This window comes from Entelurus aequoreus, linkage group LG11 (genome assembly GCF_033978785.1).
Source record: "Entelurus aequoreus isolate RoL-2023_Sb linkage group LG11, RoL_Eaeq_v1.1, whole genome shotgun sequence".
Taxonomy (NCBI): Eukaryota; Metazoa; Chordata; class Actinopteri; order Syngnathiformes; family Syngnathidae; genus Entelurus; species Entelurus aequoreus.
Genome location: NC_084741.1, coordinates 69,665,894 through 69,693,750, shown reverse-complemented (window position 1 = coordinate 69,693,750; position 27,857 = coordinate 69,665,894). Strand labels below are relative to the sequence as shown.

General features: G+C 39.2%; 1 protein-coding gene across 1 annotated transcript in view; it reads right to left on the bottom strand.

The window, feature by feature from the left end:
- LOC133659669 (hemicentin-1-like) overlaps positions 1 to 27,857 on the bottom strand; it is a 67,810-nt gene that overhangs the window by 34,330 nt on the left and 5,623 nt on the right. The window contains exons 2-7 of the mRNA XM_062062250.1: positions 26,389 to 26,591; positions 25,995 to 26,306; positions 16,793 to 17,071; positions 16,460 to 16,723; positions 16,309 to 16,398; positions 283 to 576 (exon numbers count right to left, since the gene is read on the bottom strand). Coding sequence (XP_061918234.1) covers positions 283 to 576; positions 16,309 to 16,398; positions 16,460 to 16,723; positions 16,793 to 17,071; positions 25,995 to 26,306; positions 26,389 to 26,443 — 1,294 coding nt within the window. The 5' untranslated portion in view covers positions 26,444 to 26,591. The remainder of the gene's footprint in view (positions 1 to 282; positions 577 to 16,308; positions 16,399 to 16,459; positions 16,724 to 16,792; positions 17,072 to 25,994; positions 26,307 to 26,388; positions 26,592 to 27,857) is intronic.

Genomic DNA, 27,857 nt, shown 5'->3' with positions numbered 1-27,857 from the left:
ATAGATAGAGTTGTTAAGACTTAAATCAGCACTAAGTTACTTTTCAACCTTCATAAAATATTTCTATAACTTTAAGGATGATACATGGCGATACGTGGAATAATCCCACGAAATGCAAAAAAGACATCTGTTCGGAGCTATCCTAACCGCACGTTCTATAGTGCCGGCTCTACAATTTGCATCCCCAGAGGTCACTGCCTACGCCACTAAAGGTTGGTTGACCTTACCAATGCCAAATCCTACAGAAATGTTGTAAAATTCAATTCCATCGCGTCTTCTTACCTTGGACTGACAGCACCAGCTGAGAAGCACCAGAAGTCACATCTTGTAGCGTGTACGTTCCAGAGTCTTCCAGCGTCACTGACGCTATCGTCAAAGATGAGGTGGCCGAATTGAACGCCACCCTGCCCGTCCAACTTGGGGTGGCGGTGCCATTCCCGAGAATGATTAGGACAACGAGTTCACTGTTGAAGAGCCATGCACCTGTGTTGACTACGTTTAGGCTGGAAAATGTGACATTTTGACCCACAGGTATTGGGTTCAGAGAGGCGGATAGACCCTGGCCGTGGACGTCATCTGCAGACAAAGGACAAACACTTTAACAACGGGTATGATACACCGTGAAAGTAAAGGCGTTGTAAAAATCTTACCTGTTGCACAGGACAACAGTGATATGATGAGGAGAAACACCAACGGGGACTCCATGCTGCCGCTCTTAGGCCCTCGTCAGACAAACTGCCTATTGAAACCCCACGATCCCGCTCGCTTTCTTAATAGCAAATATTTGCTCTGCATGAACTTTTCTGTTCATGCGATGCAAATGCTGAGCACCACCCTGTCATAGCGATACCAATGAATACAAATGGCCACACCTTGTTATGCCCTGGTCCTCCCTGAGCTGTCACGGGTACACAGCACAGCAGGAGTGTCCATTTACTGTAAACCTCCTGCAACTTTCCACCAGTCATAGCAGTTGTGACGTCTTATAGAAGCTTGGAAGAGTGTGACCGCGTGGTCTTAAACACACTTGTTGCAAAATGACCTTTGAAGCTCTGAAGTGGTCCTGACGACATTTGTGCCATTTAGTTGTGGACAATGCTGAAGAAACAAGTCCATGTCAGAAAACCAACACATTTAGCTGAACTGCACCAATTTTGTCAAGAGGAGTGGTCAAAAATTCAACTAAAAGCTTGCCAGAAGCTTGTGGATGGCTACCAAAAGTGCCTGATTGCAGTGAAACTTGCCAAGGGACATGTAAGCAAATATTAACATTGCTGTATGTATACTTTTGACCCAGCACATTTGCTCACATTTTCAGTAGACCCATAATAAATTCATAAAAGAACCAAACTTCATGAATGTTTTTTGTGACCAAGAAGTATGTGCTCCAATCACTACATCACAAAAAAAAAAGAGTTGTAGAAATGATTGGAACCTCAAGACAGCCATGACATGATGTTCTTTACAAGTGTATGTCAACTTTTGACCACGACTGTACATAAATACACATACATAAATATATGCACATACAAACCCCGTTTCCATATGAGTTGGGAAATTTGTGTTAGATGTAAATATAAACGGAATACAATGATTTGCAAATCATTTTCAACCCATATTCAGTTGAATATGCTACAAAGACAACATATTTGATGTTCAAACTGATAAACATTTTTTTTTTGTTTGCAAATAATCATTCACTTTAGAATTTGATGCCAGCAACACGTGACATAGAAGTTGGGAAAGGTGGCAATAAATACTGATAAAGTTGAGGAATGCTCATCAAACACTTATTTGGAACATCCCACAGGTGAACAGGCTAATTGGGAACAGGTGGGTGCCATGATTGGGTATAAAAGTAGATTCCATGAAATGCTCAGTCATTCACAAACAAGGATGGGGCGAGGGTCACCACTTTGTCAACAAATGCGTGAGCAAATTGTTGAACAGTTTAAGAAAAACCTTTCTCAACCAGCTATTGCAAGGAATTTAGGGATTTCACCATCTACGCTCCGTAATATCATCAAAGGGTTCAGAGAACCTGGAGAAATCACTGCACGTAAGCAGCTAAGCCCGTGACCTTCGACCCCTCAGGCTGTACTGCATCCACAAGCGACATCACTGTGTAAAGGATATCACCACATGGGCTCAGGAACACTTCAGAAACCCTCTGTCAGTAACTACAGTTGGTCGCTACATCTGTAAGTGCAAGTTAAAACTCTCCTATGCAAGGCGAAAACCGTTTATCAACAGCACCCAGAAACGCCGTCGGCTTCGCTGGGCCTGAGCTCATCTAAGATGGACTGATACAAAGTGGAAAAGTGTTCTGTGGTCTGACGAGTCCACATTTCAAATTGTTTTTGGAAACTGTGGACGTCGTGTCCTCCGGACCAAAGAGGAAAAGAACCATCCGGATTGTTATAGGCGCAAAGTGTAAAAGCCAGCATGTGTGATGGTATGGGGGTGTATTAGTGCCCAAGACATGGGTAACTTACACATCTGTGAAGGCACCATTAATGCTGAAAGGTACATACAGGTTTTGGAGCAACATATGTTGCCATTCAAGCAACGTTACCATGGACGCCCCTGCTTATTTCAGCAAGACAATGTCAAGCCGCGTGTTACATCAACGTGGCTTCATAGTAAAAGAGTGCGGGTACTAGACTGGCCTGCAAGTAGTCCAGACCTGTCTCCCATTGAAAATGTGTGGCGCATTATAAAGCCTAAAGTAGCACAAGGGAGACCCCCGGACTGTTGAACAACTTAAGCTGTACATCAAGCAAGAATGGAAAAGAATTCCAATTGAGAAGCTTCAAAAATGTGTCTCCTCAGTTCCCAAACGTTTACTGAGTGTTGTTAAAAGGAAAGGCCATGTAACACAGTGGTGAACATGCCCTTTCCCAACTACTTTGGCACATGTTGCAGCCATGAAATTCTAAGTTAATTATTATTTGCAAAAAAAAAATAAAGTTTATGAGTTTGACCATCAAATATGTTGTCTTTGTAGTGCATTCAACTGAATATGGGTTGAAAAGGATTTGCAAATTATTGTATTCCGTTTATATTTACATCTAACACAATTTCCCAACTCATATGGAAACGGGGTTTGTACATACATATATACACGTATATATATATATATATATATATATATATATATATATATATATATATATATATATATATATATATATATATATATATATATACGCATATACATACATACATATATATAAATACATGTATATGTATATATATACGCATATACATACATATAAATACATGTATATGTATATATATATATACATATATACACGTATATATAGAGATATATATACACAGATATATACATACTGTACATGTATGTGTATATACATACATACATACATACATACATACATATATATATATATATATATATATATATATATATATATATATATATATATATATATATATATACATATATATAAATGACGTTTATTTTTGACCCTGTCCAAAAAAAATTGCAAAAATGTTTGTCTTCAAGATATATACCGAAGCGTATCCAACACATTTTATTTATACTACAAAGAAGGGTTTTAAATGTAGATTCAAGTCATCATAGGTCTCCTGTAATAATATTTGATAATATGTATATTTCAGGCAGAATTAATGTTATCAGATTGACAAAAAACTATGAATATAATATCTATTCACAGCAGAGGTTTTCTTTGTCATTATAGAAAAACGAGAGAGGATATTATTTTGAACATAATGTCGCATGGTAGAATAACCTTTTCCTGGAAGAAACATTCATTCAACAAAGCGTTAATTAATATCATTTCAGGTTCATGCAGTTTTATCAGGTAAACAGAAAGCTACAGTAATACATTCATCTTACAGAACACAACCGGTTGGCAAGAAAAATATGAAGGTTTTCAGTTACTGTATTTTTTATTTTTAATAGGTACATGACCGCAAATTTGTCTTTTGGTTTCTCTTATTCCTGTCCTTTCGCTTCCTTTTTTATTGTTTACTGTAATCACAAACCCGCATCCAAGTATGGAAAAAAGCAAAAGGACTGAGGACTATTAATCCCCCTAACCACTAATATCAATTATATTTTAATGATATGCAACATTACAGAAAAAATAAAAAAACAGCCATAAAGAAGGAAAATGACTCTTACATCCTCAAATTAATTCAAGTTCAGCACATTTTTGAAGACTTAAACTGAAGCGAAGCAAAACCAGTCGGTGTTTACAGTTGATCTACCCACAAGCAATCGCTGTGTTTGTGGTCATGCAAAGCAGGTTTTCTTCACGGAATAGAGACCAGATTAATGTTTTATTAGTGAGAGAATGACATTATACAAAGACAGCCGGCGTACGGCACAAATATTGACATTAAAAATAGAATATTTCATCTGGATCTAAATAGTTACATTGTTGGTTAATATTAATGATTTAGTATTTAAGCAGCAATTATGTTTTCTATATAATTCACAATATTGGACACACACAATATTGTTTCACCATGCATGGTTCAGAAGGGGCCACCAGCATCTGTGAAAGACAAGCAGTCGGGTTTTTTTTAAAAGCATAGCATTCTATCATAATACTGTTCTGTCCTTGCTGGCCACTTGACACCCCTGGGACACAATTGTTGTGAGGCTCTCAGATACCTTGCTCAGAACAAACACACAATTCAATTTCCAGGAAAAAAGACCTTATTGTTACAATTGAATACGTTCCAATGAAAGAGTTTTATTATTAGAAAGTCAGACAGGATTCAGTTTGGCTATATGCAAATAATCTCATTCATCCAGGTCATTGTTATCTAAGAGCATTGAATCAATCTGCTCAGATTGTCTCAGAAAATGTTTCGCCTCTCATCTAAACAGCAATCATCAGTTTATGCTCACAGATTGAGGTAAAACAGCTCTCGCTTGAGAGTCTGGCGCAGGGTACAAAGTACTTATTCTACAAAAGGAGGCAGAACCAGGCTAAGATGGTTTCACTCTTATTGTGGACGACAGTTGTTAAACTACAAAGGGCCTGATCTACTAAAGGTTGGTGTGTATTAAAATACGTCCAAACTCAATACTGCACACAAAGTTGATCAACTAAGCTTGTGTGCACAAGCTTAAGGGGCTGATTTACTAAGGCTATGTCTACACTAAGCCGGATAACCCCTTAAACGAATAATTATTTAGCCTAAGCCCCGTTTCAGCCACACTAAACCATCATTTAAGGTAACCCTCCTTGGATAATTTTTTACACTGAATCTCCGGCTCTTAGCTTTGGACTCTGATCATTTACAAACTGGGTTCGGAGAGGAAGTGAAGTCAGAAAGACCGCGCCCCACACAGGAAGTGATGTCTGAAACAACGCGCCCCAGCCAGCTTCATAACAACCGGCGCTAACCACTGGAAAGATGGAGGTGAGTCATCCAGACATGCCCGTGTTTCTCATTCTTCTACATGTACAGACGCTTGTAGAAATCACACATGAATACATTAAGAGAAGAAAACGCGCAATTGCAGCTATTTGGGATACAACAATTCTCAGAAGGCAAGAGAACTTTCGAATGTCCAGGTCAGCTGTAATTCTACTTATCGAAAAACTTCGTCCATTTGTCGAAGGACAGACAACGAGAATGTGGGCTCCCGTGGATGTGATTAAAAAACGTAGCGTGTGCTTTGTATTACCTGGCTGTCGAGAGAAGACTACGGAAAACAGCGAATGCATTTGGACTGGCAAAGCAGACTGTATCAGTTATTGTCCGCCATGTATGTCGCGGACTCAACGTCTAGGTCCAGAGTATATAAAGTCACCAAAAACGAATGGACAATGAAGGTGAAGGCAAAAGAGTGAGGAGTGACCTGACCAGATATCTAGATCTCGAGATTGATTGTTGTAAAATGTTCTTTATCACATTGTTTACGTGTCCAATAAAGTTTTGATTAGTTTATGATGGCTCAGGTGTGATTCACTACAATAGGGGCCCACAGCACACTGGATGCCAGTAAATTGAAATACCACAACACCTGGATATTGTTCAGATACTGTAAGTTAAATTTAGTTTAAGAACTTGCACACAAAGCAACACTGGAGGTGACTATGACGTGCGCAATTTTCCGAGCATGCGTACTAGGCCGCGTTGCGCCGGTGGACGTAGGGGGTGAGGGGGTCTTAGACGACCATTGTGTGTGTGTGGACAAGGATAAGGTTAGGTGGGATTTACCCTGGATAACCTTAGTCGGCTTAGTGTAAACGGGGCCTTAGATCCAAATACCACGCGGTGAACAGCGTGAGCAATCTGTAAAACAGCGTGTCCTATTACTGGACGCGTTGTGTGTGATCTACTAACGCTGCATGTAGAATTGAAAAGTGGTGCAGAACGCCTCATTTAAATGAGGACTTTGCGTGCATTTGGGGCTTTTAGCACAGAGACGGACGATCATTTCTTGGACATTCACGTTATCATGGGCGTTTGGCTATGTTTTCTAACAAGCAGGAGACATCCACCCCTTTTTATGAGCATGTTAGAAGCAGTCGTGCGGTGCCTATGTTGACAAACATTTTTTCTTTTACTGCTGAATGTGCATGGGAGTGAGGCAGCATTTACTCTGCTCACTATGCAAAAAATGCATTCTAAAAAAACATAGTAAATCACATTGAGCGTGCTAAACGATTATATTTGCATTTTCTCCCAATACTGTGGGCGTTTTGATGATCAGCCTATAATTTGCACAGATGCAAAATGGATTGCACGCCTTATTCGGCCCACTTAAAGGCCTACTGAAAGCCACTACTAGCGACCACGCAGTCTGATAGTTTATATATCAATGATGAAATCTTAACATTGCAACACATGCCAATACGGCCGGGTTAACTTATAAAGTGACATTTTAAATTTCCCACCACACTTCCGGTTGAAAAACTCCTTTGGATATGATTTATGCGCGTGACGTCACAAAATCCACGGAAGTGGTTGGACCCCATCGGACCCGATACAAAAACCTCTTGTTTTCTTCGACAAAATTCCACAGTATTGTGGACATCTGTGTTGGTGAATCTTTTGCAATTTGTTTAATGAACAATGGAGGCTGCAAAGAAGAACGTTGTAGGTGGGATCGATCGGTGTATTAGCGGCCAAGTACAATACTTACAGCAACACAACAAGGACTACTTACTTAGCAGACGCCTAGCCGCCAAACCCACGGATGAAGTCCTTATTCGCGCCGTCGATCGCTGGAACGCAGGTGAGCACGGCTGTTGATGGGAAGATGAGGACTGGCTGGCGTAGGTGGAGCGCTAATGTTTTTATCATAGTTCTGTGAGGTCCGGTTGCTAAGTTGTTAAATTAGCCTTAGCGTCGTTAGCAACAGCATTGTTAAGCCTTACCAGGCTGAGAATTTTTAACCGTGTAGTTACATGTACATGGTTTAATAGTATTGTTGATCTTCTGTCTATCCTTCCAGTCAGGGATTTATTTATTTTGTTTCTATCTGCATTTGAGACAGATGCTATCACGTTAGCTCATGCTACAGAGGTTCGTCGATGATGGGCGTCCTTCGTCGCGCCGTCGATCGCTGGAACGCAGGTGAGCACGGCTGTTGATGTAACGGTGTAGTTACATGTACATGGTTTAATAGTATATTTGATCTTCTGTCTATCCTTCCAGTCAGGGGTTTATTTCTTTTGTTTCTATCTTCATTTGAGAACGATGCTATCACGTTAGCTCAGTAGCTAAGTGTGTCACCGATGTATTGTGGAGATAAAAGTCACTTTAAATGTCCATTTCGCGTGCTCGACTCTCATTTTCAAGAGGATATAGTATCCGAGGTGGTTTAAAATACAAATCCGTGACCCACAATAGAAAAAGGAGAGAGTGTGGAATCCAATGAGCCAGCTTGTACCTAAGTTATGGTCAGAGCGAAAAAAGATACATGCATCACTGCCTCTCTAGTAACGTTCCTCATCTACGAATCTTTCATCCTCGCTCAAATTAATGGGGTAATCGTCGCTTTGTCACTCCGAATCTCTCTCGCTCCATTGTAAACAAAGGAAAATTGTGAGGAATACTAGCTCCTGTGACGTCACGCTACTTCCGGTACAGGCAAGGCTTTTTTTTTATCAGCGAGCAAAAGTTGCCAACTTTATCGTCGATTTTCTCTACTAAATCCTTTCAGCAAAAATATGGCAATATCGCGAAATGATCAAGTGTGACACATAGAATGGATCTGCTATTCCCGTTTAAATAAAAAAAATTCATTTCAGTAGGCCTTTAAGAGACGCAATGCTCTTTGCAAATGTTTAGTAGAGCAGGTTTGCACGTGTTTTAGTACACACAAAACTTTAGTAAATCAGGCGCTAAGTCTCTCTAATGAGCAAAATAGAGAACGTGTCGCATCTACTCTACTATGAAATAACATGTTTTTCCAAATTGTTTGCTCCTGGGAGCAGCCAGTTCTGGTAAATAGTGATCCATCATTGTGGACAGGGCATAAAGTATGGCCATTAAGCGTGACATGCATACCACTGTAGGTGATATGCAGGAAGATGACCAAGTACCCATTAGGGCCAGGTACCATGTTTAGATACGCCAACAGATAGTCATGGCCTAAGCCCAATGCTTAGGAAGCCCTTAGTTTCTCAAATGCATACACGAACATGCCTTTACATGATCATGATGGGGTCAACTTCTGTACCATGAACCTAACGAACTGAGATGACATCATTATGGGTCTATAAGAACTGGTTGTCTGGCTGCTACGGTAAGGAGAGCTATCATTTGGCTAGATTCTCCCCACAGGTATACATGCTGCAGGACCTGTAGTAATGCTTTTTTAATTTAAAAAAATGTCTTTGTTTAATGGTCATCGCCGGCGTCATCCTTGATCCCTCACACACCCACACCATCCTTCTACCTAGGAGAAGGAGGCATGCCAGTGACACAACAAACTCAATCCATTTAGCGTGTTTGTCTTCATATATATGCAGAATATATGCTGTTTATTACAACGTCCACAATACTGGTGGAGAGGATGCAAATATAATAATTTAGCACATGCAATGTGATCTATCGAGACGAACTGTTTTGAGTCTATATTTAGCACGTTTGAAATGTGTGTGCAAACTGGCACAGTTACGCACAAATGGCTGTTTGCATGTCAACAACGTGCACTGTTGTCTATTAAGCAATATCATTTTATAATTTTACAGCTGCTGGATGGTGTAAAGGGCTGATTAAAACAAATTAAACACATTCGTTTTGGTGTCGGCTTGCTTTAAAAAAAAATTGCGTTCGTTCTTTTATATAGGAGCTACATTACTATAATGTATCTCCTATATGAAGACATTTTTTGCAACATGCATTTCCAGACGCACCATCACAACTCCACAGTGTCTATTTTGCACTTGTTATTTCGATCTTTGAGGATCAGGCCCAAAGTCTTCGAAGACAATCCAAATAGTCCAATTGTGATCGATTTAAAGCCCTGAGAATAGTGTTTCAGATATTTGTGTTACATTTTTGTCAAAAACAAAACATTTGTACTCGTATGACACAGAATTTGTTTATTTACGTTTAACCTAGTCAAAGTTCAGTGAAAACTGACTTCACTTAAATGTCGGAAGAGGTAGTATCAGTCGAGGTACACTCATTTCCAGCAAAAAGAAAGATATCAGGGGCCGTACTTATCAAGCTTCTTAGAGTGCCATTTTACACTTAAGTCCTGAGAATTTGCGAAATTTAGTCCTACTCTCAAACTTAAGAATAAAAGCTTTTTATCAACGTTCTTAAGTCTAAGAATCACTCCTACTCTCCACGATATTTAAGAGACCTTCAGAGGTGTCTTAAGTGGTTAGGAGTTGCCAGCAGGGGATGGCACTGAGGCGAGAGAGACGTGCGCGAACGTTCAGGGAACGGAACAATGTTTTTTTTTGTTGTTTTTTTTTTGATGACGAGCAGCTGATCAAACGGTATCGTTCAGACAGAGCGGATATTATTTTTGTCACAGATTTAATACTTTTCGATTCCTTGTTGATTTCTGCATGTGGCTGCAGTGGGCTAGTATATATAGAGCCACCCACACCAGTTTCAAATTAGTTGCCTAATTAATGAATTGGAAAGAAAATGTTATGACAGTAGCGTATGTGTGTGGCCGTGAGGTGAGTGACGTCAGTGAGTGTGTGGGCGAGAGAAGAGAGGGAGCGGTAGCGTGAGTGCCGGCGGGGACTAGTTTGTTTTGTATTATTTTGTAGTTTATTGTCAAAATATACACTCCCATTGTCCACTTAAATATTTCCAAGATATTTCTTTATTCTTAGACAACGGATTCCCTTCCGTGATTGGTCATTTCTATGGACACAGAAATGACGTCACCTAAAATTGCGTTTACGGCACATAGTAATGTCGTAATTCAGCTCTGAGTGTGACACTTAAGATTCAGTCCTACACTTCGCTGAAAGTGTGAGTAAGACGCTTGATAACTAACTTTTAAGTGCAGCTTTCAGCGAAGAATTTATTTACTCTTAAGTCAACTCTTAGCAGACTTCTTAGGAGTAATTCTAAGAAGCTTGATAAGTACGGCCCCAGGTTGATTTGTTCACCTGCATTTGTCACACAAAATCCAGCAAAGTCAGATGTTAACTCGACCATTTGCGCTTTCAGACAACTCACTAGAAAATCAGATGCATCTGTGCTAGCATCTGGTGTGTCATAAAATACTTGTCAGACAGCGACAATGTGGACAATTGCCCAATTGGGGGTAGAAGTGAGGGTCAGGTGTTAGAATTCAAACCCTCGTTTCTGGGATGTGAATCTTACACCAACTCATAATTTGATTCAGATTCGGATTCTTGGGGTGACGATTGGATTCACAATCGATTCTCGATTCTACACGTTATTTGGTGTAACAATTATAACAAAAACTCTTCAAAACAGGTTACAGGTTACAAAAGCTGTTCTTGGCTGCTGACGTATCACGTAAGCATGGTTATGGCTTAAAAATGTCATTTTAAAAATTGATTCTTGAGAAAAAAATTAATGCAATCTTTTTTTTTGTGTTAAATATATCTTTGAAAATAAGGAATCTATTTAGGATCACAAAAAAAAAATGCAATTCGAATGTGAATAGATTTTTATAGGCCCTGCCTATTAAACGTGGAAATAAAACCTTCAATACCTAATCAACTGCCTTCTCCCATTCTGTGTTGATGCAGTTTGTTAGCAAACAGTGACAATGCAAAAAGATAACAATATGCCAGATCTACTTTGTCCGGCCATTTCATGTTGGTGCTTTTTATACAGAACAGCAATGAGGGAAAGGTGAGGTCCACTTTGTGAAGTTTAACATCCAAGACTAACGTCTCCTGCCTCTGATGTGTAAAAGCAATTGTCCCTGTCCGACAAGTATTTGATGGTCACACCAGATGCTGATGCCAACACTCATCAAACTATCTGATAGCGTTGCATCAAGATGCTGAGTTCTGTATAAAATGCGGAGGCGAATGAATTACTGCAGGATTTCTGAGCTGCAAACAATTTGCTGAATTGCCTTTTCATGATTTTTACTTGCTCATAAGATATTTTAGTGAATATTTATGCACACAGTTGTAACAATATATTTAGCATCTAACTACCTGTGTAAAAGGTTGAGCTTTGAGTACCTTGAAGGTAGAAAAGCGCTATACAAGTATAACCCATTTATCATTTATTTAAGTGAATCAAAGGACTTCTGTGTGAAATAGTCATGGCGGATGGCGGAAAAATGCCAAGTCGGCTTTGATGATGCACTCTTTTCATTTAATGAGACACACAGTTTTGGCAACATTTTACAGAGTTGGGCATCGAGCATGAATGGGAACCAGGTCTGAAGTCTTTGAAGTCTTACATTCTGATTCTCCCAGAAAACGTCCGCATTTTTGAAACGTCGATTCCTGATTTTGACGCTCAGTCTGCTGACCGGAAGATTAAGCGGATAACAGGTGTGTGGGGCCGTTCCCTTGTCAATAATGCTGATTGTAGCAAATAAACTGCAGTTCTTAAGTATCATTTTCCCTGGAGGACTGTATAAGACGGACAATTGTATGTAATAAAAGAAAATGAGTAAGTAGTTTAAATAATGTGTTGATATTGTTAAACTGCCCATAGCACACACCACAAATAAATTAACAAACTTCTAGTTAATACATGTGATTGGTTTTCGGCCCATTTTACTCATAGATGATCGGTATCTGAATCGGCTGCATAAAAAACCCTGATCGGAACAACCCTATCTCGAACACAGCAAACAGGATATGTTTTTTATGAGGTTTTGAAAAGTAAAGTATAATTTTTGTAAAACTGTACCTATGGGAAGAAATGTCATAACATTTATATTTGAGTTAAAAGGATCAATTACTGCCTAAAAACAGTAATATGCAGTGACTTTCACACCCAGTGAGGCATTGAGGTCTTTGGATTTTTTTATTTTTTTTTTACTCTCAAATGCTCTAAACACTGTTAATTCAGGTTGCTAATTAAGATGGGGACTAAACAAGAAGGGAGTAATTCACTTTAATAAAAACATTGTTATCAAATACTTTTTGGTCTAATTGATTTGCTTTAATAAAATAAATAAAATATAAAATAAATAAATAAATAAATAAATAAAATAAATAAAATAACAATAATAATAATAATAATAATAAAATAAATAAAATATTTGGAGTCTTTCTTCCCTTCTAGTGTATTTGTATCTGAAGCAGCACTATTTGAAGTCTAGTTGAAGGTTGTTGAAGTATTTAAAGGTTGTCGAAGTATTTGATCTTGGATATATAATCCTCCACATTGTCAGCCGTAATCATTCATTCATTCAATAATTCAGCCGAGCATTAAAACATCGATCAACAAAAAAACCAAACAGCTGGCTTTCTCGTGGTAGCAACATACGACTGCTAGTTCATGATCGCCCCCACTTCCTCTATTTAGTCCAATTATCAAGAATAATAAAGTCACATTTACATTAAAAACATTAAACAGGCTGTAGATTCTCCAGTGTACAAACTAGAAATGTGTGTTCTCTGCAAACATTATTTTGGCGACATTGTGTCAAGTAGACCAGCCAGTAATGTAAGGTTTTTGTGCAAATTTAAGGATTTTTAAATTATATTGCAATCATACAGAAATGCATTTACAAAACTCAAAACCAGTGAAGTTGGCACGTTGTGTAAATGGTAAATAAAAACAGAATACAATGATTTGCAAATCCTTTTCAACCTGTATTCAATTGAATAGACCGCAAAGACAAGATACTTAACGTTGGAACTGGTAAACTTTGTTATTTTTTGCAAATATTAGTTCATTTGGAATTTGATGCCTGCAACATGTTTCAAAAAAGCTGGCACAAGTGGCAAAAAAGACTGAGAAAGTTGAGGACTGCTCATCAAACACTTATTTGGAACATCCCACAGGTGATCAGACTAATTATGATTATGAATGATGGGTTTTTAACATGTAAAGCGACTTTGGGTACTTAGAAAAGCGCTATATAAATCCCAGGTATTATTATTATTATTATTAATTAGGAATGGGTGGGTGCCATTATTGGGTGTAAAAGCAGCTTCCATGAAATGCTTAGTCATTCACAAACAAGGATGGGGCGAGGGTCACCACTTTATGAACAAATGCGTGAGCAAATTGTCGAACAGTTTAGGAAGAACATTTCTCAACCAGCTATTGCAAGGAATTTAGTGATTTCACCATCTACGGTCCGTAATATCATCGAAAGGTTCATAAAATCTGGAGAAATCACTGCAAGGCCCAAAATCATCATTGAATGCCCGAGGCCTTCTATCCCTCAGGGGGTACTGCATCAAAAACCAACATCAGTGTGTAAAGGATATCACCACATGGGCTCAGGAACACTTCAGAAAACTACAGTCAGTAACTACAGTTTGTCGCTACATCTTTAAGTGCAAATTAAAACTCTAATATGCAAAGCGAAAGCCATTTATCAACAACACCCAGAAACGCCGTCGGCTTCGCTGGGCCCGAGCTCATCTAAGATGGACTGATGCAAAGAGGAAAAGTCTTCTGTGGTCTGACGAGTCCACATTTCAAATTGTTTTTGGAAAGTGTGGACGTCGTGTCATCCGGACCAAAGAGGAAAAGAACCATCCGGATTGTTATAGGTGCAAAGTTGAAAAGCCAGCATGTGTGATGGTATGGGGGTGTATTAGTGCCCAAGACATGGGTAACTTACACATCTGTGAAGGCACCATTAATGCTGAAAGGTACATACAGGTTTTGGAGCAACATATGTTGCCATCCAAGCAATGTCTTGCTTATTTCAGCGAGGCAATGCCACATAGCCACATTCTGCACGTGTTACAACAACGTGGCTTCGTAGTAAAAGAGTGTGGGTACTAGACTGGCCTGCTTGTAGTCCAAACCTGTCCCCCATTGAAAATGTGTGGTGCATTAGGAAGCGTAAAATACCACAACGGAGACCTCGGACTGTTGAACAACTTAAGCTGTACATCAAGCAAAATTGGGAAAGAATTCCACCTGAAAAGCTTCAAAAGTTGGTCTCCTCAGTTCCCAAACGTTTACCGAGTGTTGTTAAAAGGAAAGGCCGTGTAACACAGTGGTGAACATGCCCCTGTGCCAACTTTTTTGCAATGTTTTGCTGACATTAAAATCTAAGTTAATGATTATTTGCAAAAAAAATTAAGTTTCTCAGTTCGAACATTAAATATCTTGTCTTTGCAGTCTATTCAATTGAATATAAGTTGAAAAGGATTTGCAAATAATTGTATTCTGTTTTTATTTACCATTTACACAACGTGCCAACTTCACTGGTTTTGGGTTTTGTATAACACAGTTTAATGGACACCATACTTGCCAACCTTGAGACCTCCGAATTCGGGAGATTGGGGGTTGGGGTGGGCGGGGCCGGGGGCAGGGTTAAGGGGGGAGGAGTATATTTATAGCTAGAATTCACTGAAATTCAAGTATTTCTTATATATATATATATATATATATAAATATATTTTTTTAATATATATATATATATATATATAGTACAGTACACAGTAATGAAAACACAGTTGTTCTACTAACTGTACTGTACTTGCTGCTTACTTTAAAAAAACAACAACACTTACCTTTCACTATGTGAGTAGCCTTTGTTCTGCCATTTGAGTACTGGCGAGCGATCTCTGAATCCGGGAACATATCCTTCCCGGATTTGTTGAAAACATCCGCAAATGAGAACGGGATGTTGCTTGCAGCTATCAGCATAGCCATCTTTGTCTCGGCATATATGTTACACCCTCGGGTCTCCATTTAGCAAGGTGGCCCATAATACTGTGTTGCCGCTGCCTTGTGCTTCTCTGACCTTTCATGAGTGACTATATCCATTCGGCCACCCTGTTATGGGTTATAGATAAACCTATGGATAACGGAGACGTATATAATAGTCTCCTTTTCAGGTGAGAGGACGCTAAAGGCAGTGCCTTTAAGGCACGTCCCCAATATTGTTTGTCCGGCTGGAAATTTTGGACATTACTACTTGCCGTAGTTTTGAAGCAATGCATGATGGGAATCCGGATGTTGTGTGTCAGTGTATTAACGTGCCGGCTGATATGAACACACGCTGAGAAATAGCTCCGTGCCTGCCTACTATGGATAACGGAGACATATATAATAGTGTCCTTTTCAGGTGAGAGACGACGCTAAAGGCAGTGCCTTTAAGGCACGCCCCCAATATAGTTGTCCGGCTGGAAATCGGGAGAAATTCGGGAGAATGGTTGTCCCGGGAGATTTTCGGGAGAGGCACTGAAATTCGGGAGTCTCCCGGAAAATTCGGGAGGGTTGGCAAGTATGACGGACACCTATTAATATTTATTTAATGTTTTTATTATGCGTTTATGAACATTTTTCATCATGTCGAATGAGGCTCGGCCTCACTTGCCGACCCTGACCGCACATCCCTATTTGAAAATAGCCCTGTGAGAAATTCATAGTACGTTTTGGACCCTGCCTCTCGGAATCGTCCAAATCCAAACGATGCCCAACCCTATCGCTGTGCCCTGAATAAAAGGCTCGTACTAATGTTTTGTGGGATAGTGGGAGGCGACCCTGACCGCACATCCCTATTTGAAAATAGCCCTGTGAGAAATTCATAGTATGTTTTTGACCCTGCCTCTCGGAATCGTCCAAATCCAAACGATGCCCAACCCTATCGCTGTGCCCTGAATAAAAGGCTCGTACTAATGTTTTGTGGGATTGTGGGAGGCGACTGATGATATTCAAGGTAATATCAAATCTTACCGAGCATTGCCAGGAGGAATCCGAGCCATGGCATCATGGGAAGGAGCCACACGTGAAAGGCATGTTGTTTCAATGCTGATGTGTGCGACTCTGCAGACAAGCGGATACATTACCCACTGATTTATATCACTTCACTTTACAATCAACTCACTGCTGATCACAACGTCTTTGGTGATGTTGCTGCTTCTGTTGGTCTCATTGTTGTAGGCCAGACATCCATAGGGGCCGCTCTGGTCCTGGCTGACATCAAACAGCATCAACGAAGGACCCGTCGAGTTCAGAAGTTGGCCCCTGAAAGCCCACTGCAGCAGAGCAGGAGGACTGGACTGAGCCGAGCAGAGCATGGTCAGGTTGGATCCGGTCAGAAAGGAAGTAGCGTTGCCGTTGACGGCGAGGACCATGTTGTCTGGGCCGTCTGAGGAGGAAAAAGGAGACTTTCAAGCGCTGTGGATTAGAACTTCAGGGCTTGAAGTGAATCACTCACAGGTGATGGTGAAGGTTAAAAAATCGCTGGTGCCGTTGCTGACGGGATTGAACGCAAAGCACCTGAAGGGTCCACGGTCGTGGCGGGTAACGCCAACGATCGAGAGCGTTGCATTTCCATCAGTCAGCGCAACTCTTTCATTGGCGACGACCTCGGAGCTGCCATTCAGCCACAGGAACGACGGTGATGAGCCTGAGGAGGCGGAGCACGTCACCACCACCGTTGACAACTCCGACAGGTCCGTTTGATTGACGCTGAAGGTCACATTTGAAACAGGCTCTGTGAAGGGAGAAAATACACATGGTTATGCAAAAACCACTTTTAATGTCGCACCAAATATCATCTCCCTCGCTTGCCTGCTCCACTTTTGAGAGAAGAGGCGCTTCATCAGTCGCTTTTGACATTTTGGAGTTTTCATGACATCATGAAGGAATATCCTACCCTAATACCCTACTGTGCAATATTACCCTTCGAGTGCAATACATCCGACACTGATTGTTATTTATTACTCCGGTACTCTTGTCTTGTTCTGTATATTGTACAGTATTTTGTATTTGTATAGTGTTTTGTATATTGTACAGGATTATTTTTATTGGATAGTAGTCTGTTTATTTAAATTCTTAGTTGTTTTTTGTCTTCATTACCTCTTGTGTAATTTATTTTTACCCCATATTTGTTCCCACTACCGCACCTTAAGTTGGAGTCCTTAATCTCGTTATATGCAAATATAATGACAATAAAGTCCATTCTATTCTAAAAAGGTCCTTCCCCATGCACATGAAACTACTTTTGACAAACCCTTAGCGCAGGGGTAGGCAACCCAAAATGTTAAAAGAGCCATATTGGACCAAAAATACAAAAAAAAAATCTGTCTGGAGCCACAAAAAATTAAAAGCCATCTACAAGTGATGTAATGAATTCAACACATGATATAAGTGTCTACATTAGCCTAATATCAAAATGACTATGTGTTGCAGGCTGACACAAATCTTTGTTGACAGAAATGTTGAAATGTAATATTTATTCTACATATTTTTACAACATTGGAAAACATTAGTAAAATGCAGGCTTCTCAGAGAGTGAGATAACTCCTCTGAATTACCGGCTTACAATGGCCAAAGGTATAGATGTGTGTCCATCCATTTTCTACCGCTTATTCCCTCCGGGGTCGCGGGGGGCTCTGGAGCCTATCTCAGCTACAATCGGGCGGAAGGCGGGGTACACCCTGGACAAGGCGCCTCTTCATCCTAGATGTGTGTGTCCAAGTTAAAGAAAATGGCGGGCTGCCTTCTTCTAATGCAAGGGTGTGAAACTCATTTTAGATGGGGGGCTACATGGAGAAAAATCTACTCCCAAGTGGGCCGGACTGGTAAAATCACGGCACGATAACTTAAAAATAAAGACAACTTCAGATTGTTTTCTTTGTTTAAAAATAGAACAAGCACATTCTGAAACTGTACAAATCATAATGTTGTTTTTTTGTTGTTTTTTTCACAATTACCTGTCGTGGTTAATAGTATTCTATCTTTATTTGTCGTCATTTATGTTTTCTGAATAAACTATGTGATAATGTTCATCAGTCAACTCATTGGTGTTCATTTTCAATCTATCAAGATAAAATAATTATATCAAAATCAAATTACAGTATGTTATTTATGTAATTTGATCAATTTCCATGACTGATGCACTAACATCATGTGGTTTATTTTGTACATCATCTACAGAGATACAAAGAATTGCTCTTGCGACATTTGGACACATTTAAAATATCTGTTTTTTCATTCAAAAAGTTCAGGTAAATGTTTACATTTAGCAAACTCAACCCGCGGGCCGGTTAAAAACTGTTCGCGGGCCTGATCCGGCCCTCGGACCGTACGTTTGACATCCCTGTTCTAATGGATTTATGACAAGCCGGGTTACATTTGCTGGGGTCTATAACGGCATACAAACCACTATCAGAAATGCAGGCAATATTACATACAGATAATATGTCATGAGACATGCTGATATAAATTAAATACACAGAGGACATAAGTAAAGTAATTGAATAGGCTTAAATATACCAACAAACGAGGCATAATGATGCAATATGTACATACAGCTAGCCTAAATAGCATATTAGCACCGATTAGCTTGCAGTCATGCACTGACCAAATATGCCTGTTAAGCACTCCACACAAGTCAATAACATCAAGAAAGGTCACCTTAGTGCATTCACACGCAGCATGAAAAGGTTGGTGGACAAAATGAGACAAAGAATGAGAGGCATAAAGCACGTCTTTCTCTGGCATCGTTAAAGAAAGTTATACATGTAAACAAACTACGGTGAGTTCAAGGACCGCCAAAATTAGTCGGACGAAACGGCGCTCGCCAAGTACGCTCATCAGAGAATCATGTTTAATATAAAAAGTGGGATTTCTAACCATTAGGGAGGTTTGTTTCACTGTGCCCTACAGAAACCCTATTAAAACAAAAATTATATTTTTTTCTAGAGATGTCCGATAATATCGGACTGCCGATATTATCGGCCGATAAATACTTTTAAATGTAATATCGGAAATTATCGGTTTCAAAAAGTAAAATGTATGACTTTTTAAAACGCAGCTGTGTACACAGACGTAGGGAGAAGTACAGAGCGCCAATAAACCTTCAAGGCACTGCCTTTGCGTGCCGGCCCAATCACATTATATCTACGGCTTTTCACACACACAAGTGAATGCAATGCTTACTTGGTCAACAGCCATACAGGTCACACTGAGGGTAGCCGTATAAACAACTTTAACGCTGTTACAAATATGCGCCACACTGTGAACCCACACCAAACAAGAATGACAAACACATTTCGGGAGAACATCCGCACCGTAACACAACACAAACACAACAGAACAAATACCCAGAACCCCTTGCAGCACTAATTCTTCCGGGACGCTATAATATACACCCCCGCTACCCCCTACCCCCACCCCCCATCTCAATCCCGCCCCCACAAACCCTGCCCACCTCAACCTCCTCATGAGGGAGAGCATGTCCCAAATTCCAAGCTGCTGTTTTGAGGCATGTTAAAAAAAATAATGCACTTTGTGACTTCAATAATAAATATGGCAGTGCCATGTTGGCACTTTTTTTTCATAACTTGAGTTGATTTATTTTGGAAAACCTTGTTACATTGTTTAATGCATCACAACAAAATTAGGCATAATAATGTGTTAATTCCACCACTGTATATATAGGTATCGGTTGATATCGTAATCGGTAATTAAGAGTTGGACAATATCGGAATATCGGATATCGGCAAAAAAGCCATTATCGGACATCTCTATTTTTTTCCTAATCTTTTTCTATTTTGATACATTTTTGAAAAAGCTCCAAGGAGCCACTAGGGCTTTGATTGATTGAAACTGTTTTGTATTAGTAGATTGCAAAGGAAGAGAATTCATTCATTCATTCATTATATGAAACAGTACAGTTTACATTCTGTACAATTGACCACTAAATGGTAACACCAGAATAAGTTTTTCAACTTCTTTAAGTCGGGGTCCACGGCACTAATCGTCCTCATATCAGTAACAAAGTGCAAAATTGCAGTCATTTTGCAACAAAAGTGCCAAAATCTTCAGTTTATAGTCACAATTCTTGCCAACAAGGCGTGATAAGCTGCACAATATTTTTCCTCCAGTCTTTTTGCTAAAATCTCCCTCAAATACAATTTTCCTCATATCAGTAATTCACTGTTAAATTTAAGTAACATTCCAAAAAAAAGATGGTAAAAAGGAAAAAATATTTCCCCTATGAGTGACTCAGTGTAAAATTGCAGTAATATATACAGCAATAAAAGTGCTGAAATCATCAATTTGTAGTGACGAATCTTGCCAAAGTGCAAGACAAAAGCTAATATGCCGCATGATCTTTCTATATTTTTATTGTAAAATTTTCAGAATATGTTTGTTCTATTTTTGGCCAAAGTAAGACAAAGAAAACAATCTGAATTTGTCTTTATTTTTTAGTTTTAATGCCATGATTTTAATTAGGGATGTCCGATAATGGCTTTTTGCCGATATCCGATATGCCGATATTGTCCAACTCTTTAATTACCGATACCGATATCAACCGATACCGATATCAACCGATATATACAGTCGTGGAATTAACACATTATTATGCCTAATTTGGACAACCAGGTATGGTGAAGATAAAGTACTTTTTAAAAAAATGAATCAAATAAAATAAGATAAATAAATTAAAAACATTTTCTTGAATAAAATAAGAAAGTAAAACAATATAAAAACAGTTACATAGAAACTAGTAATGAATGAAAATTTGTAAAATTAACTGTTAAAGGTTAGTATTATTAGTGGACCAGCAGCACGCACAATCATGTGTGCTTACGGACTGTATCCCTTGCAGACTGTATTGATATATATTGATATATAATGTAGGAACCAGAATATTAATAACAGAAAGAAACAACCCTTTTGTGTGAATGAGTGTGAATGGGGGAGGGAGGTTTTTTGGGTTGGTGCACTAATTGTAAGTGTATCTTGTGTTTTTTATGTGGATTTAATAAAAAACAAAAAAACAAAAAAAAAAACGATACTGATAATTTAAAAAAAACGATACCGATAATGTCCGATATTACATTTTAACGCATTTATCGGCCGATAATATCGGCAGACTGATATTATCGGACATCTCTAATTTTAATAGTCCGAGCTGCGTGTGCACAGATTTTCCTCCATGCGGCCCCTAAGCTAAAATGAGTTTGACACCCCTGTTTACCAATAACAGTGGTTCTTAACCTGGGTTCGATCGAACCCTAGGGGTTCGGTGAGTCGGCCTCAGGGGTTCGGTGGAGGTCAAAACACACCGACTCATCGTGTAAATACAAACTTCTCCCTATCGGCGTATTACGGATATGGCAACAGTTGACTGGTTTGCAGGTGTGTAATATGTTGTGAGTTTAGGCCAGGGGTCACCAACCTTTTTGAAACCAAGAGCTACTTCTTGGGTACTGATTAATGCGAAGGGCTACCAGTTTGATACACACTTAAATAAATTGCCAGAAATAGTCAATTTGCTCAATTTACCTTTAACTCTATGTTATTATTAATAATGAATTATATTTATCTTTGTGGAAACACTGATCAACCTAATGATTTCTCACAATAAATATATATAGAAACAGATAAATATCAATATGCAACACTTTATTTTTATATTTTCTCTAAGTGCACATTTTTCAAATTGAACATTTTCAAATGATCACTTCTAAGACAGTCTTGTGAAATCACAATATCCCATTTTAACTAGCTAGTCACTAACATTTTTTAACAAATCATGAATGACTTTGCACCATGTTTGTACAAATAATAACTCATGTAAAATACAAAAGTCAACTCTCAAATTTTTTAATAAATCATGTCACACTTTGAACTGGACACCAAATTTGTTATCTGTTTCTTTGTCAGTTAGTGAAGATCAAGTCTTTAAAATATTTTCTTGGATTTTCAAATTCTACTTGAGTTTTGTCTCTCGTAGAATTAAAAATGTCGAGCAAAGCGAGACCAGCTTGCTAGTAAATAAATAAAATGTAAAAAATAGAGGCAGCTCACTGGTAAGTGCTGCTATTTGAGCTATTTTTAGAACAGGCCAGCGGGCTACTCACCTGGTCCTTACGGGCTACCTGGTGCCCGCGGGCACCGCGTTGGTGACCCCTGGTTTAGGCACTGTGTTGGTTTTGTTGTTTGAACAAGGTGATGTTCATGCACGGTTCATTTTGTGCACCAGTAAAAAACATGGTAACACTTTAGTATGGGGAACATATTCACCATTAATTAGTTGCTTATTAGCATGTTAATTAGTAACATATTGGCTCTTAACTAGTCATTATTAAGTACTTATTAATGCCTTATCCGGCATGGCCTTATTATAACCCTAACCCTCTAACCCTGACCCTAACCCTAACCAAATAACTCTAAATTAAGTCTTTATTACTTAGAATATGTTCCCCTAGTGTCCAAATAACTCTAAATTAAGTCTTTGTTACTTAGAATATGTTCCCCATACTAAAGTGTTACCAAAAACATATAACTTTGTCTTGAATTTGAAAAAAAAAACATTTTATTTTTCACTAAAGAAGGGTTCGGTGAATGCGCATATGAAACTGGTGGGGTTCGGTACCGCCAACAAGGTTAAGAACCACTGACCTATAACATTGCACCTTGAAGTTGTGATATTGCCTGTAGTTCTTTTAATGGAGTTGTTGTTTCTCGGGGAGGCCAAATGGCGCGTGACCCCCCAGGACAAGACAGACAGGAGGCGGAGGCCCTCATGACTCGTGGTGACATGAAGTCTCATGTGAGCGAAAGGTCAGCAAAATACAAAACACACAAACTATCGCAGGTAGAAAAAAACACAACGTTTCCTGGTTGTCAGTCTAAATATCTCATTTTAAATCCTTTGTCAATATTGTTTCAGGCTCTGTTTGTCATTACAACAGAGACCTGTGTAGCTAACTTGTTTTCTTTGCAATGCACCGTCGAGAGTATACTGTATGCTTCAATAATATTTTAATATTTAGCCATATGAGAGAGGTCAACATTTTACAAACTAACAAAAAACTAACTGAACACATGTATTACTAATATCTAGTAGCGTATACCAAATTCTGGGCTCCCAAACACAAGACTTCCCCATTCCACTCCAAACCCAACGTCGCCGCCCCAAACACACACACTTGCTATGTTTACATGCACTAAAAACTAATCAATATATATATTTGTTTACAATCAGTTTTTGAAACACATGAAAAAACCTTATTAGGTTTTTGATTTTATTTATTTTTTCACAAAAAAGCGCTGACAAATTTTGCATAAAGTGGCCAGAATTAGAATTTAAATAACCATACAACATTTTTATATTCCTATATATGATTAGAAATCTGCCAAGTGTTTCTTAATTCAGAGTGTAAAAATATAGGATTATCATTAGTGGATAATATAAGTCTTGATAATACATTATTATTATTATTTTCATGATTATATCATTGCATCTCCTGGGGGTTAAGTCTCCCTCTGTCTTAAAAAAACACTAATATGTCTTTTTTTAACTTTAAACTTTGAACGCAACACAGTTATGTGCAATGAGATGCAAAAGTGAAACTTGTAAGGTACAGGCCAAAAGTTTAGACACCTTCTCCTCATTCAATGTGTTTTTTTAATTTTCATGAATATTTACATTGTAGATTGTCACTGAAGGCATCACAACTATGAATGAACACATGTGGAGTTATGTACTTAACAAAAAAAGGTGAAATAACTGAAAACATGTTTTATATTCTAGTTTCTTCAAAATAGCCACCCTTCGCTCTGATTACTGCTTTGCACACTCTTGGCATTCTCTCGATGAGCTAACTACTATCAAGGATGTTTTGTTTGATCAGCCGTTTTACTGCCATGTTACAGGCAATGTTTGGAGACATTTAAGGTATGTAAATAAATATTCACAAAATCTTGATGTGTAATAATATCTCATTCCACAACGTACCAGTATATATCAGCGGCCTATTGTCTGTTGAGGCTAGTACATGAAAAAAAAATATTTTTTCTTCTAAAATTTACTGGGTGCAGCTTATATACCGGAAAATCGGTATTCATATTATTTTACATTAGATCATAAGACTTAAAGTTTGAGTTGACATTATTCTGTTTGACAGATTTTCCCTTTTTTTGTAATTTAGTTTTTATTTACGTCCAGCATCAGATATCCTCATCCATTACATCATATTTGCATACATATATTGTCTTCCCTAAATATAAAAAAAAAAAAATTTTTAATATTTTTTTGTAATCAGACCATATTTTCGGTATATTAGAGGGAATCTTTACCTGACATGTTTCGACTGTCGTCTGCAGTCTTCTTCAGAAGGGTCACCTGACCCCCTGCTGACGGCAGTCGAAAGGGGGTCAGGTAAAGATTCCCTCTAATATACAGAAAATATGGTCTGACTACAAGAAAATATGGAAAAGTATATGAATAAGAAGACATAATAAACCTTTTTGAGCAAAATATTTATTTGTTTTATATCCAAACGATGCCCCAAAAAGAACAGAAAATCAAAAAACAAACCAAAAGAAAGTAATAATACTAATGACTAAGAACATGAACAGATAATAATAAATAAATAGATAAAAGTTTGATCATATTACGCCTATACTGGCTCACCTGCACTGGCTTCCTGTGCACTTAAGGTGTGACTTTAAGGTTTTACTACTTACGTGTAAAATACTACACGGTCTAGCTCCATCCTATCTTGCTGATTGTATTGTACCATATGTCCCGGCAAGAAATCTGCGTTCAAAGAACTCCGGCTTATTAGTGATTCCCAGAGCCCAAAAAAAGTCTGCAGGCTATAGAGCGTTTTCTATTTGGGCTCCAGTACTATGGAATGCCCTCCCGGTAACAGTTAGAGATGCTACCTCAGTAGAAGCATTTAAGTCCCATCTTAAAACTCATTTGCATACTCTAGCCTTTAAATAGACCCCCCTTTTAGACCAGTTGATCTGCCCTCTCTTTTCTGATGGCACAGACTAGGTGACCACAGATGATGCGCTAGCTGTTCAAAGTCAGGACCCGGGATGGACCACTCATCTGTGCATCAGTTGGGGACGTCTCTGCGCTGCTGACCTATCTCCACTCAAGATGATCCCCTGCTGGATCCACTATGGACTGGACTCTCATACTATTAACTAAATCCACTCGACATCCATTGCACCGGTCGCCCGGGGGCACAAGGGGGGTCCCCACTTCTACGGTCCCCTCCAAGGTTTCTCATTGTAGCCCATTGGGTTGAGGTTTTCGTTGCCCTGATGTGGGATCTGAGCAGAGGATGTCGCTGTGGCTTGTGCAGCCCTTTGAGACACTCGTGATTTAGGGCTATATAGATAAACTTTTGATAAAAAATATATAAACATATAGGGAGTGATCTTTTTTTACACAGTGCAATCACGAATTTGAGAAAATAAAATCAGGCCATAATTGACCCAGTTTTCCCAGTATGAAGTGAATTTCCCCGATTTATAATAAATACATTTCGTTATCTTCTCCATTTTACAAATGACCATTGCTGTCCAATGTCCCGTTTGACGAATCTAAACGTACCATGGCTGCTTTTTCGACTGATGCCAGATATGAACTTAGGACTCACCCAAGACGGTGATGGAGGCGTTGGCTCTGAACGGAGGATCACTGCTCTGCACCATGTACACTCCCGAGTCCTCCAAGGTCACCGCCGTCAGGGTGAGGGCCGCCGTGACGACGTCCACCGACGCCCTGCCGCTGTGGTTGGGGAAAACTGCCTCTTGCTCCCCGAGCCAGGTGAGGATGAGGGAATATCCCACCGCCCAGCTTCCGCCCCTCAGAGCTGTGGCTGGATGGAGGGAAAGCGTTAGCGTGTCCCCGACTGCAACTGGGTTGGCGGAGGGCAGGACTTGCACGGCTGCAGACAGCAGAAGACCTACTGGAGGGTGAAGAAGGAGAACTGGTCAACCTACAGAACAACCTGAACTAGTCTGCTATGGATCGTCGTTTGGTGGAGTCACCTTGAAGCATAAACAGCAGCACAGCAGCTTTGGTTGCAACAGTTTTCCTTGCCATTTTGAGGTGTCTTCACGTCTTCTCTGATGATTGACTGTTATATACGGCCAAGACCCCCCTTTAACAAATAGCCCTGCTCCTTATCTGCAGGTGGCTTCTATGTTCCTTCTTGTCTTCATCTTTGTTTGCCATCTTGGATGAAGTTCTCCTAATGATAAACGATGACAAGTGGTATGCAACTGGATGGAGGGGGGAGATGGTATTTATTCAGGGCTTTTAGCACACTTAATATATTTTAATACAGGACTTAACTTCTATTTACAAAACCCAAAACCAGTGAAGTTGGCACGTTGTGTAATTCATAAATAAAAACAGAATACAATGACTTGCAAACCCTTTTCAACTTATATTCAATTGAATAGACTGCAAAGACACGATGTTTAATGTTTGAACTGAGAAACTATCTTTTTTTGCTAATACATTAACTTACAATTTTAATGTCAGCAACACATTGCAAAAAAGTTGGCACAGGGGCATTTTTACCACTGTGTTACATGGCCTTTCCTTTTAACAACACTCCGATCTATCGAGACGAAAACGATTTTGAGGCAACTGTTTTGAGTCTATGTTTAGCACGTTTGAAATGTGTGTGCAAACTGGCACAGTTACGCACAAATGGTGGTGTGCTTGTCAACAATACACGCACTGTCACCTACAAAACCCAAAACCAGTGAAGTTGGCACGTTGTGTAATTCGTAAATAAAAACAGAATACAATGATTTGCAAATCCTTTTCAACTTGTATTCAATTGAATAGACTGCAAAGACAAGATATTTAATGTTCAAACTGAGAAATTAAATTTTTAGAATTTACTGGCAGCAAAAAGTTGGCACAGGGGCATGTTCACCACTGTGTTACATGGCCTTTCTTTTTAACAAGATTCAGTAAACATTTGGGAACTGATGAGACCAATTTTTGAAGCTTTTCAGGTGGAATTCTTTCCCATTCTTGCTTGATGTACAGCTTAAGTTGTTCAACAGTCCGGGGGTCTCCCTTGTGGTATTTTAGGCTTCATAATGCACCACACATTTTCAATGGGAGACAGGTCTGGACTACAGGCAGGCCAGTCTAGTACCCGCACTCTTTTACTATGAAGCCACGCTGTTGTAACATGTGGCTTGACATTGTCTTGCTGAAATAAGCAGGGGCGTCCATGGTAATGTTGGATGGCAACATATGTTGCACCAAAACCTGTATGTACCTTTCAGCATTAATGGCGCCTTCACAGATGTGTAAGTTACCCATGTCTTGGGCACTAATACACCCCCATACCATCACAGATGCTGGCTTTTCAACTTTGCACCTATAGCAATCCGAATGGTTCTTTTCCTCTTTGGTCCGGAGGATACAGTTTCCAAAACCAACTTGAAATGATATTACGGACCGTAGATGGTGAAATCCCTAAATTCCTTGT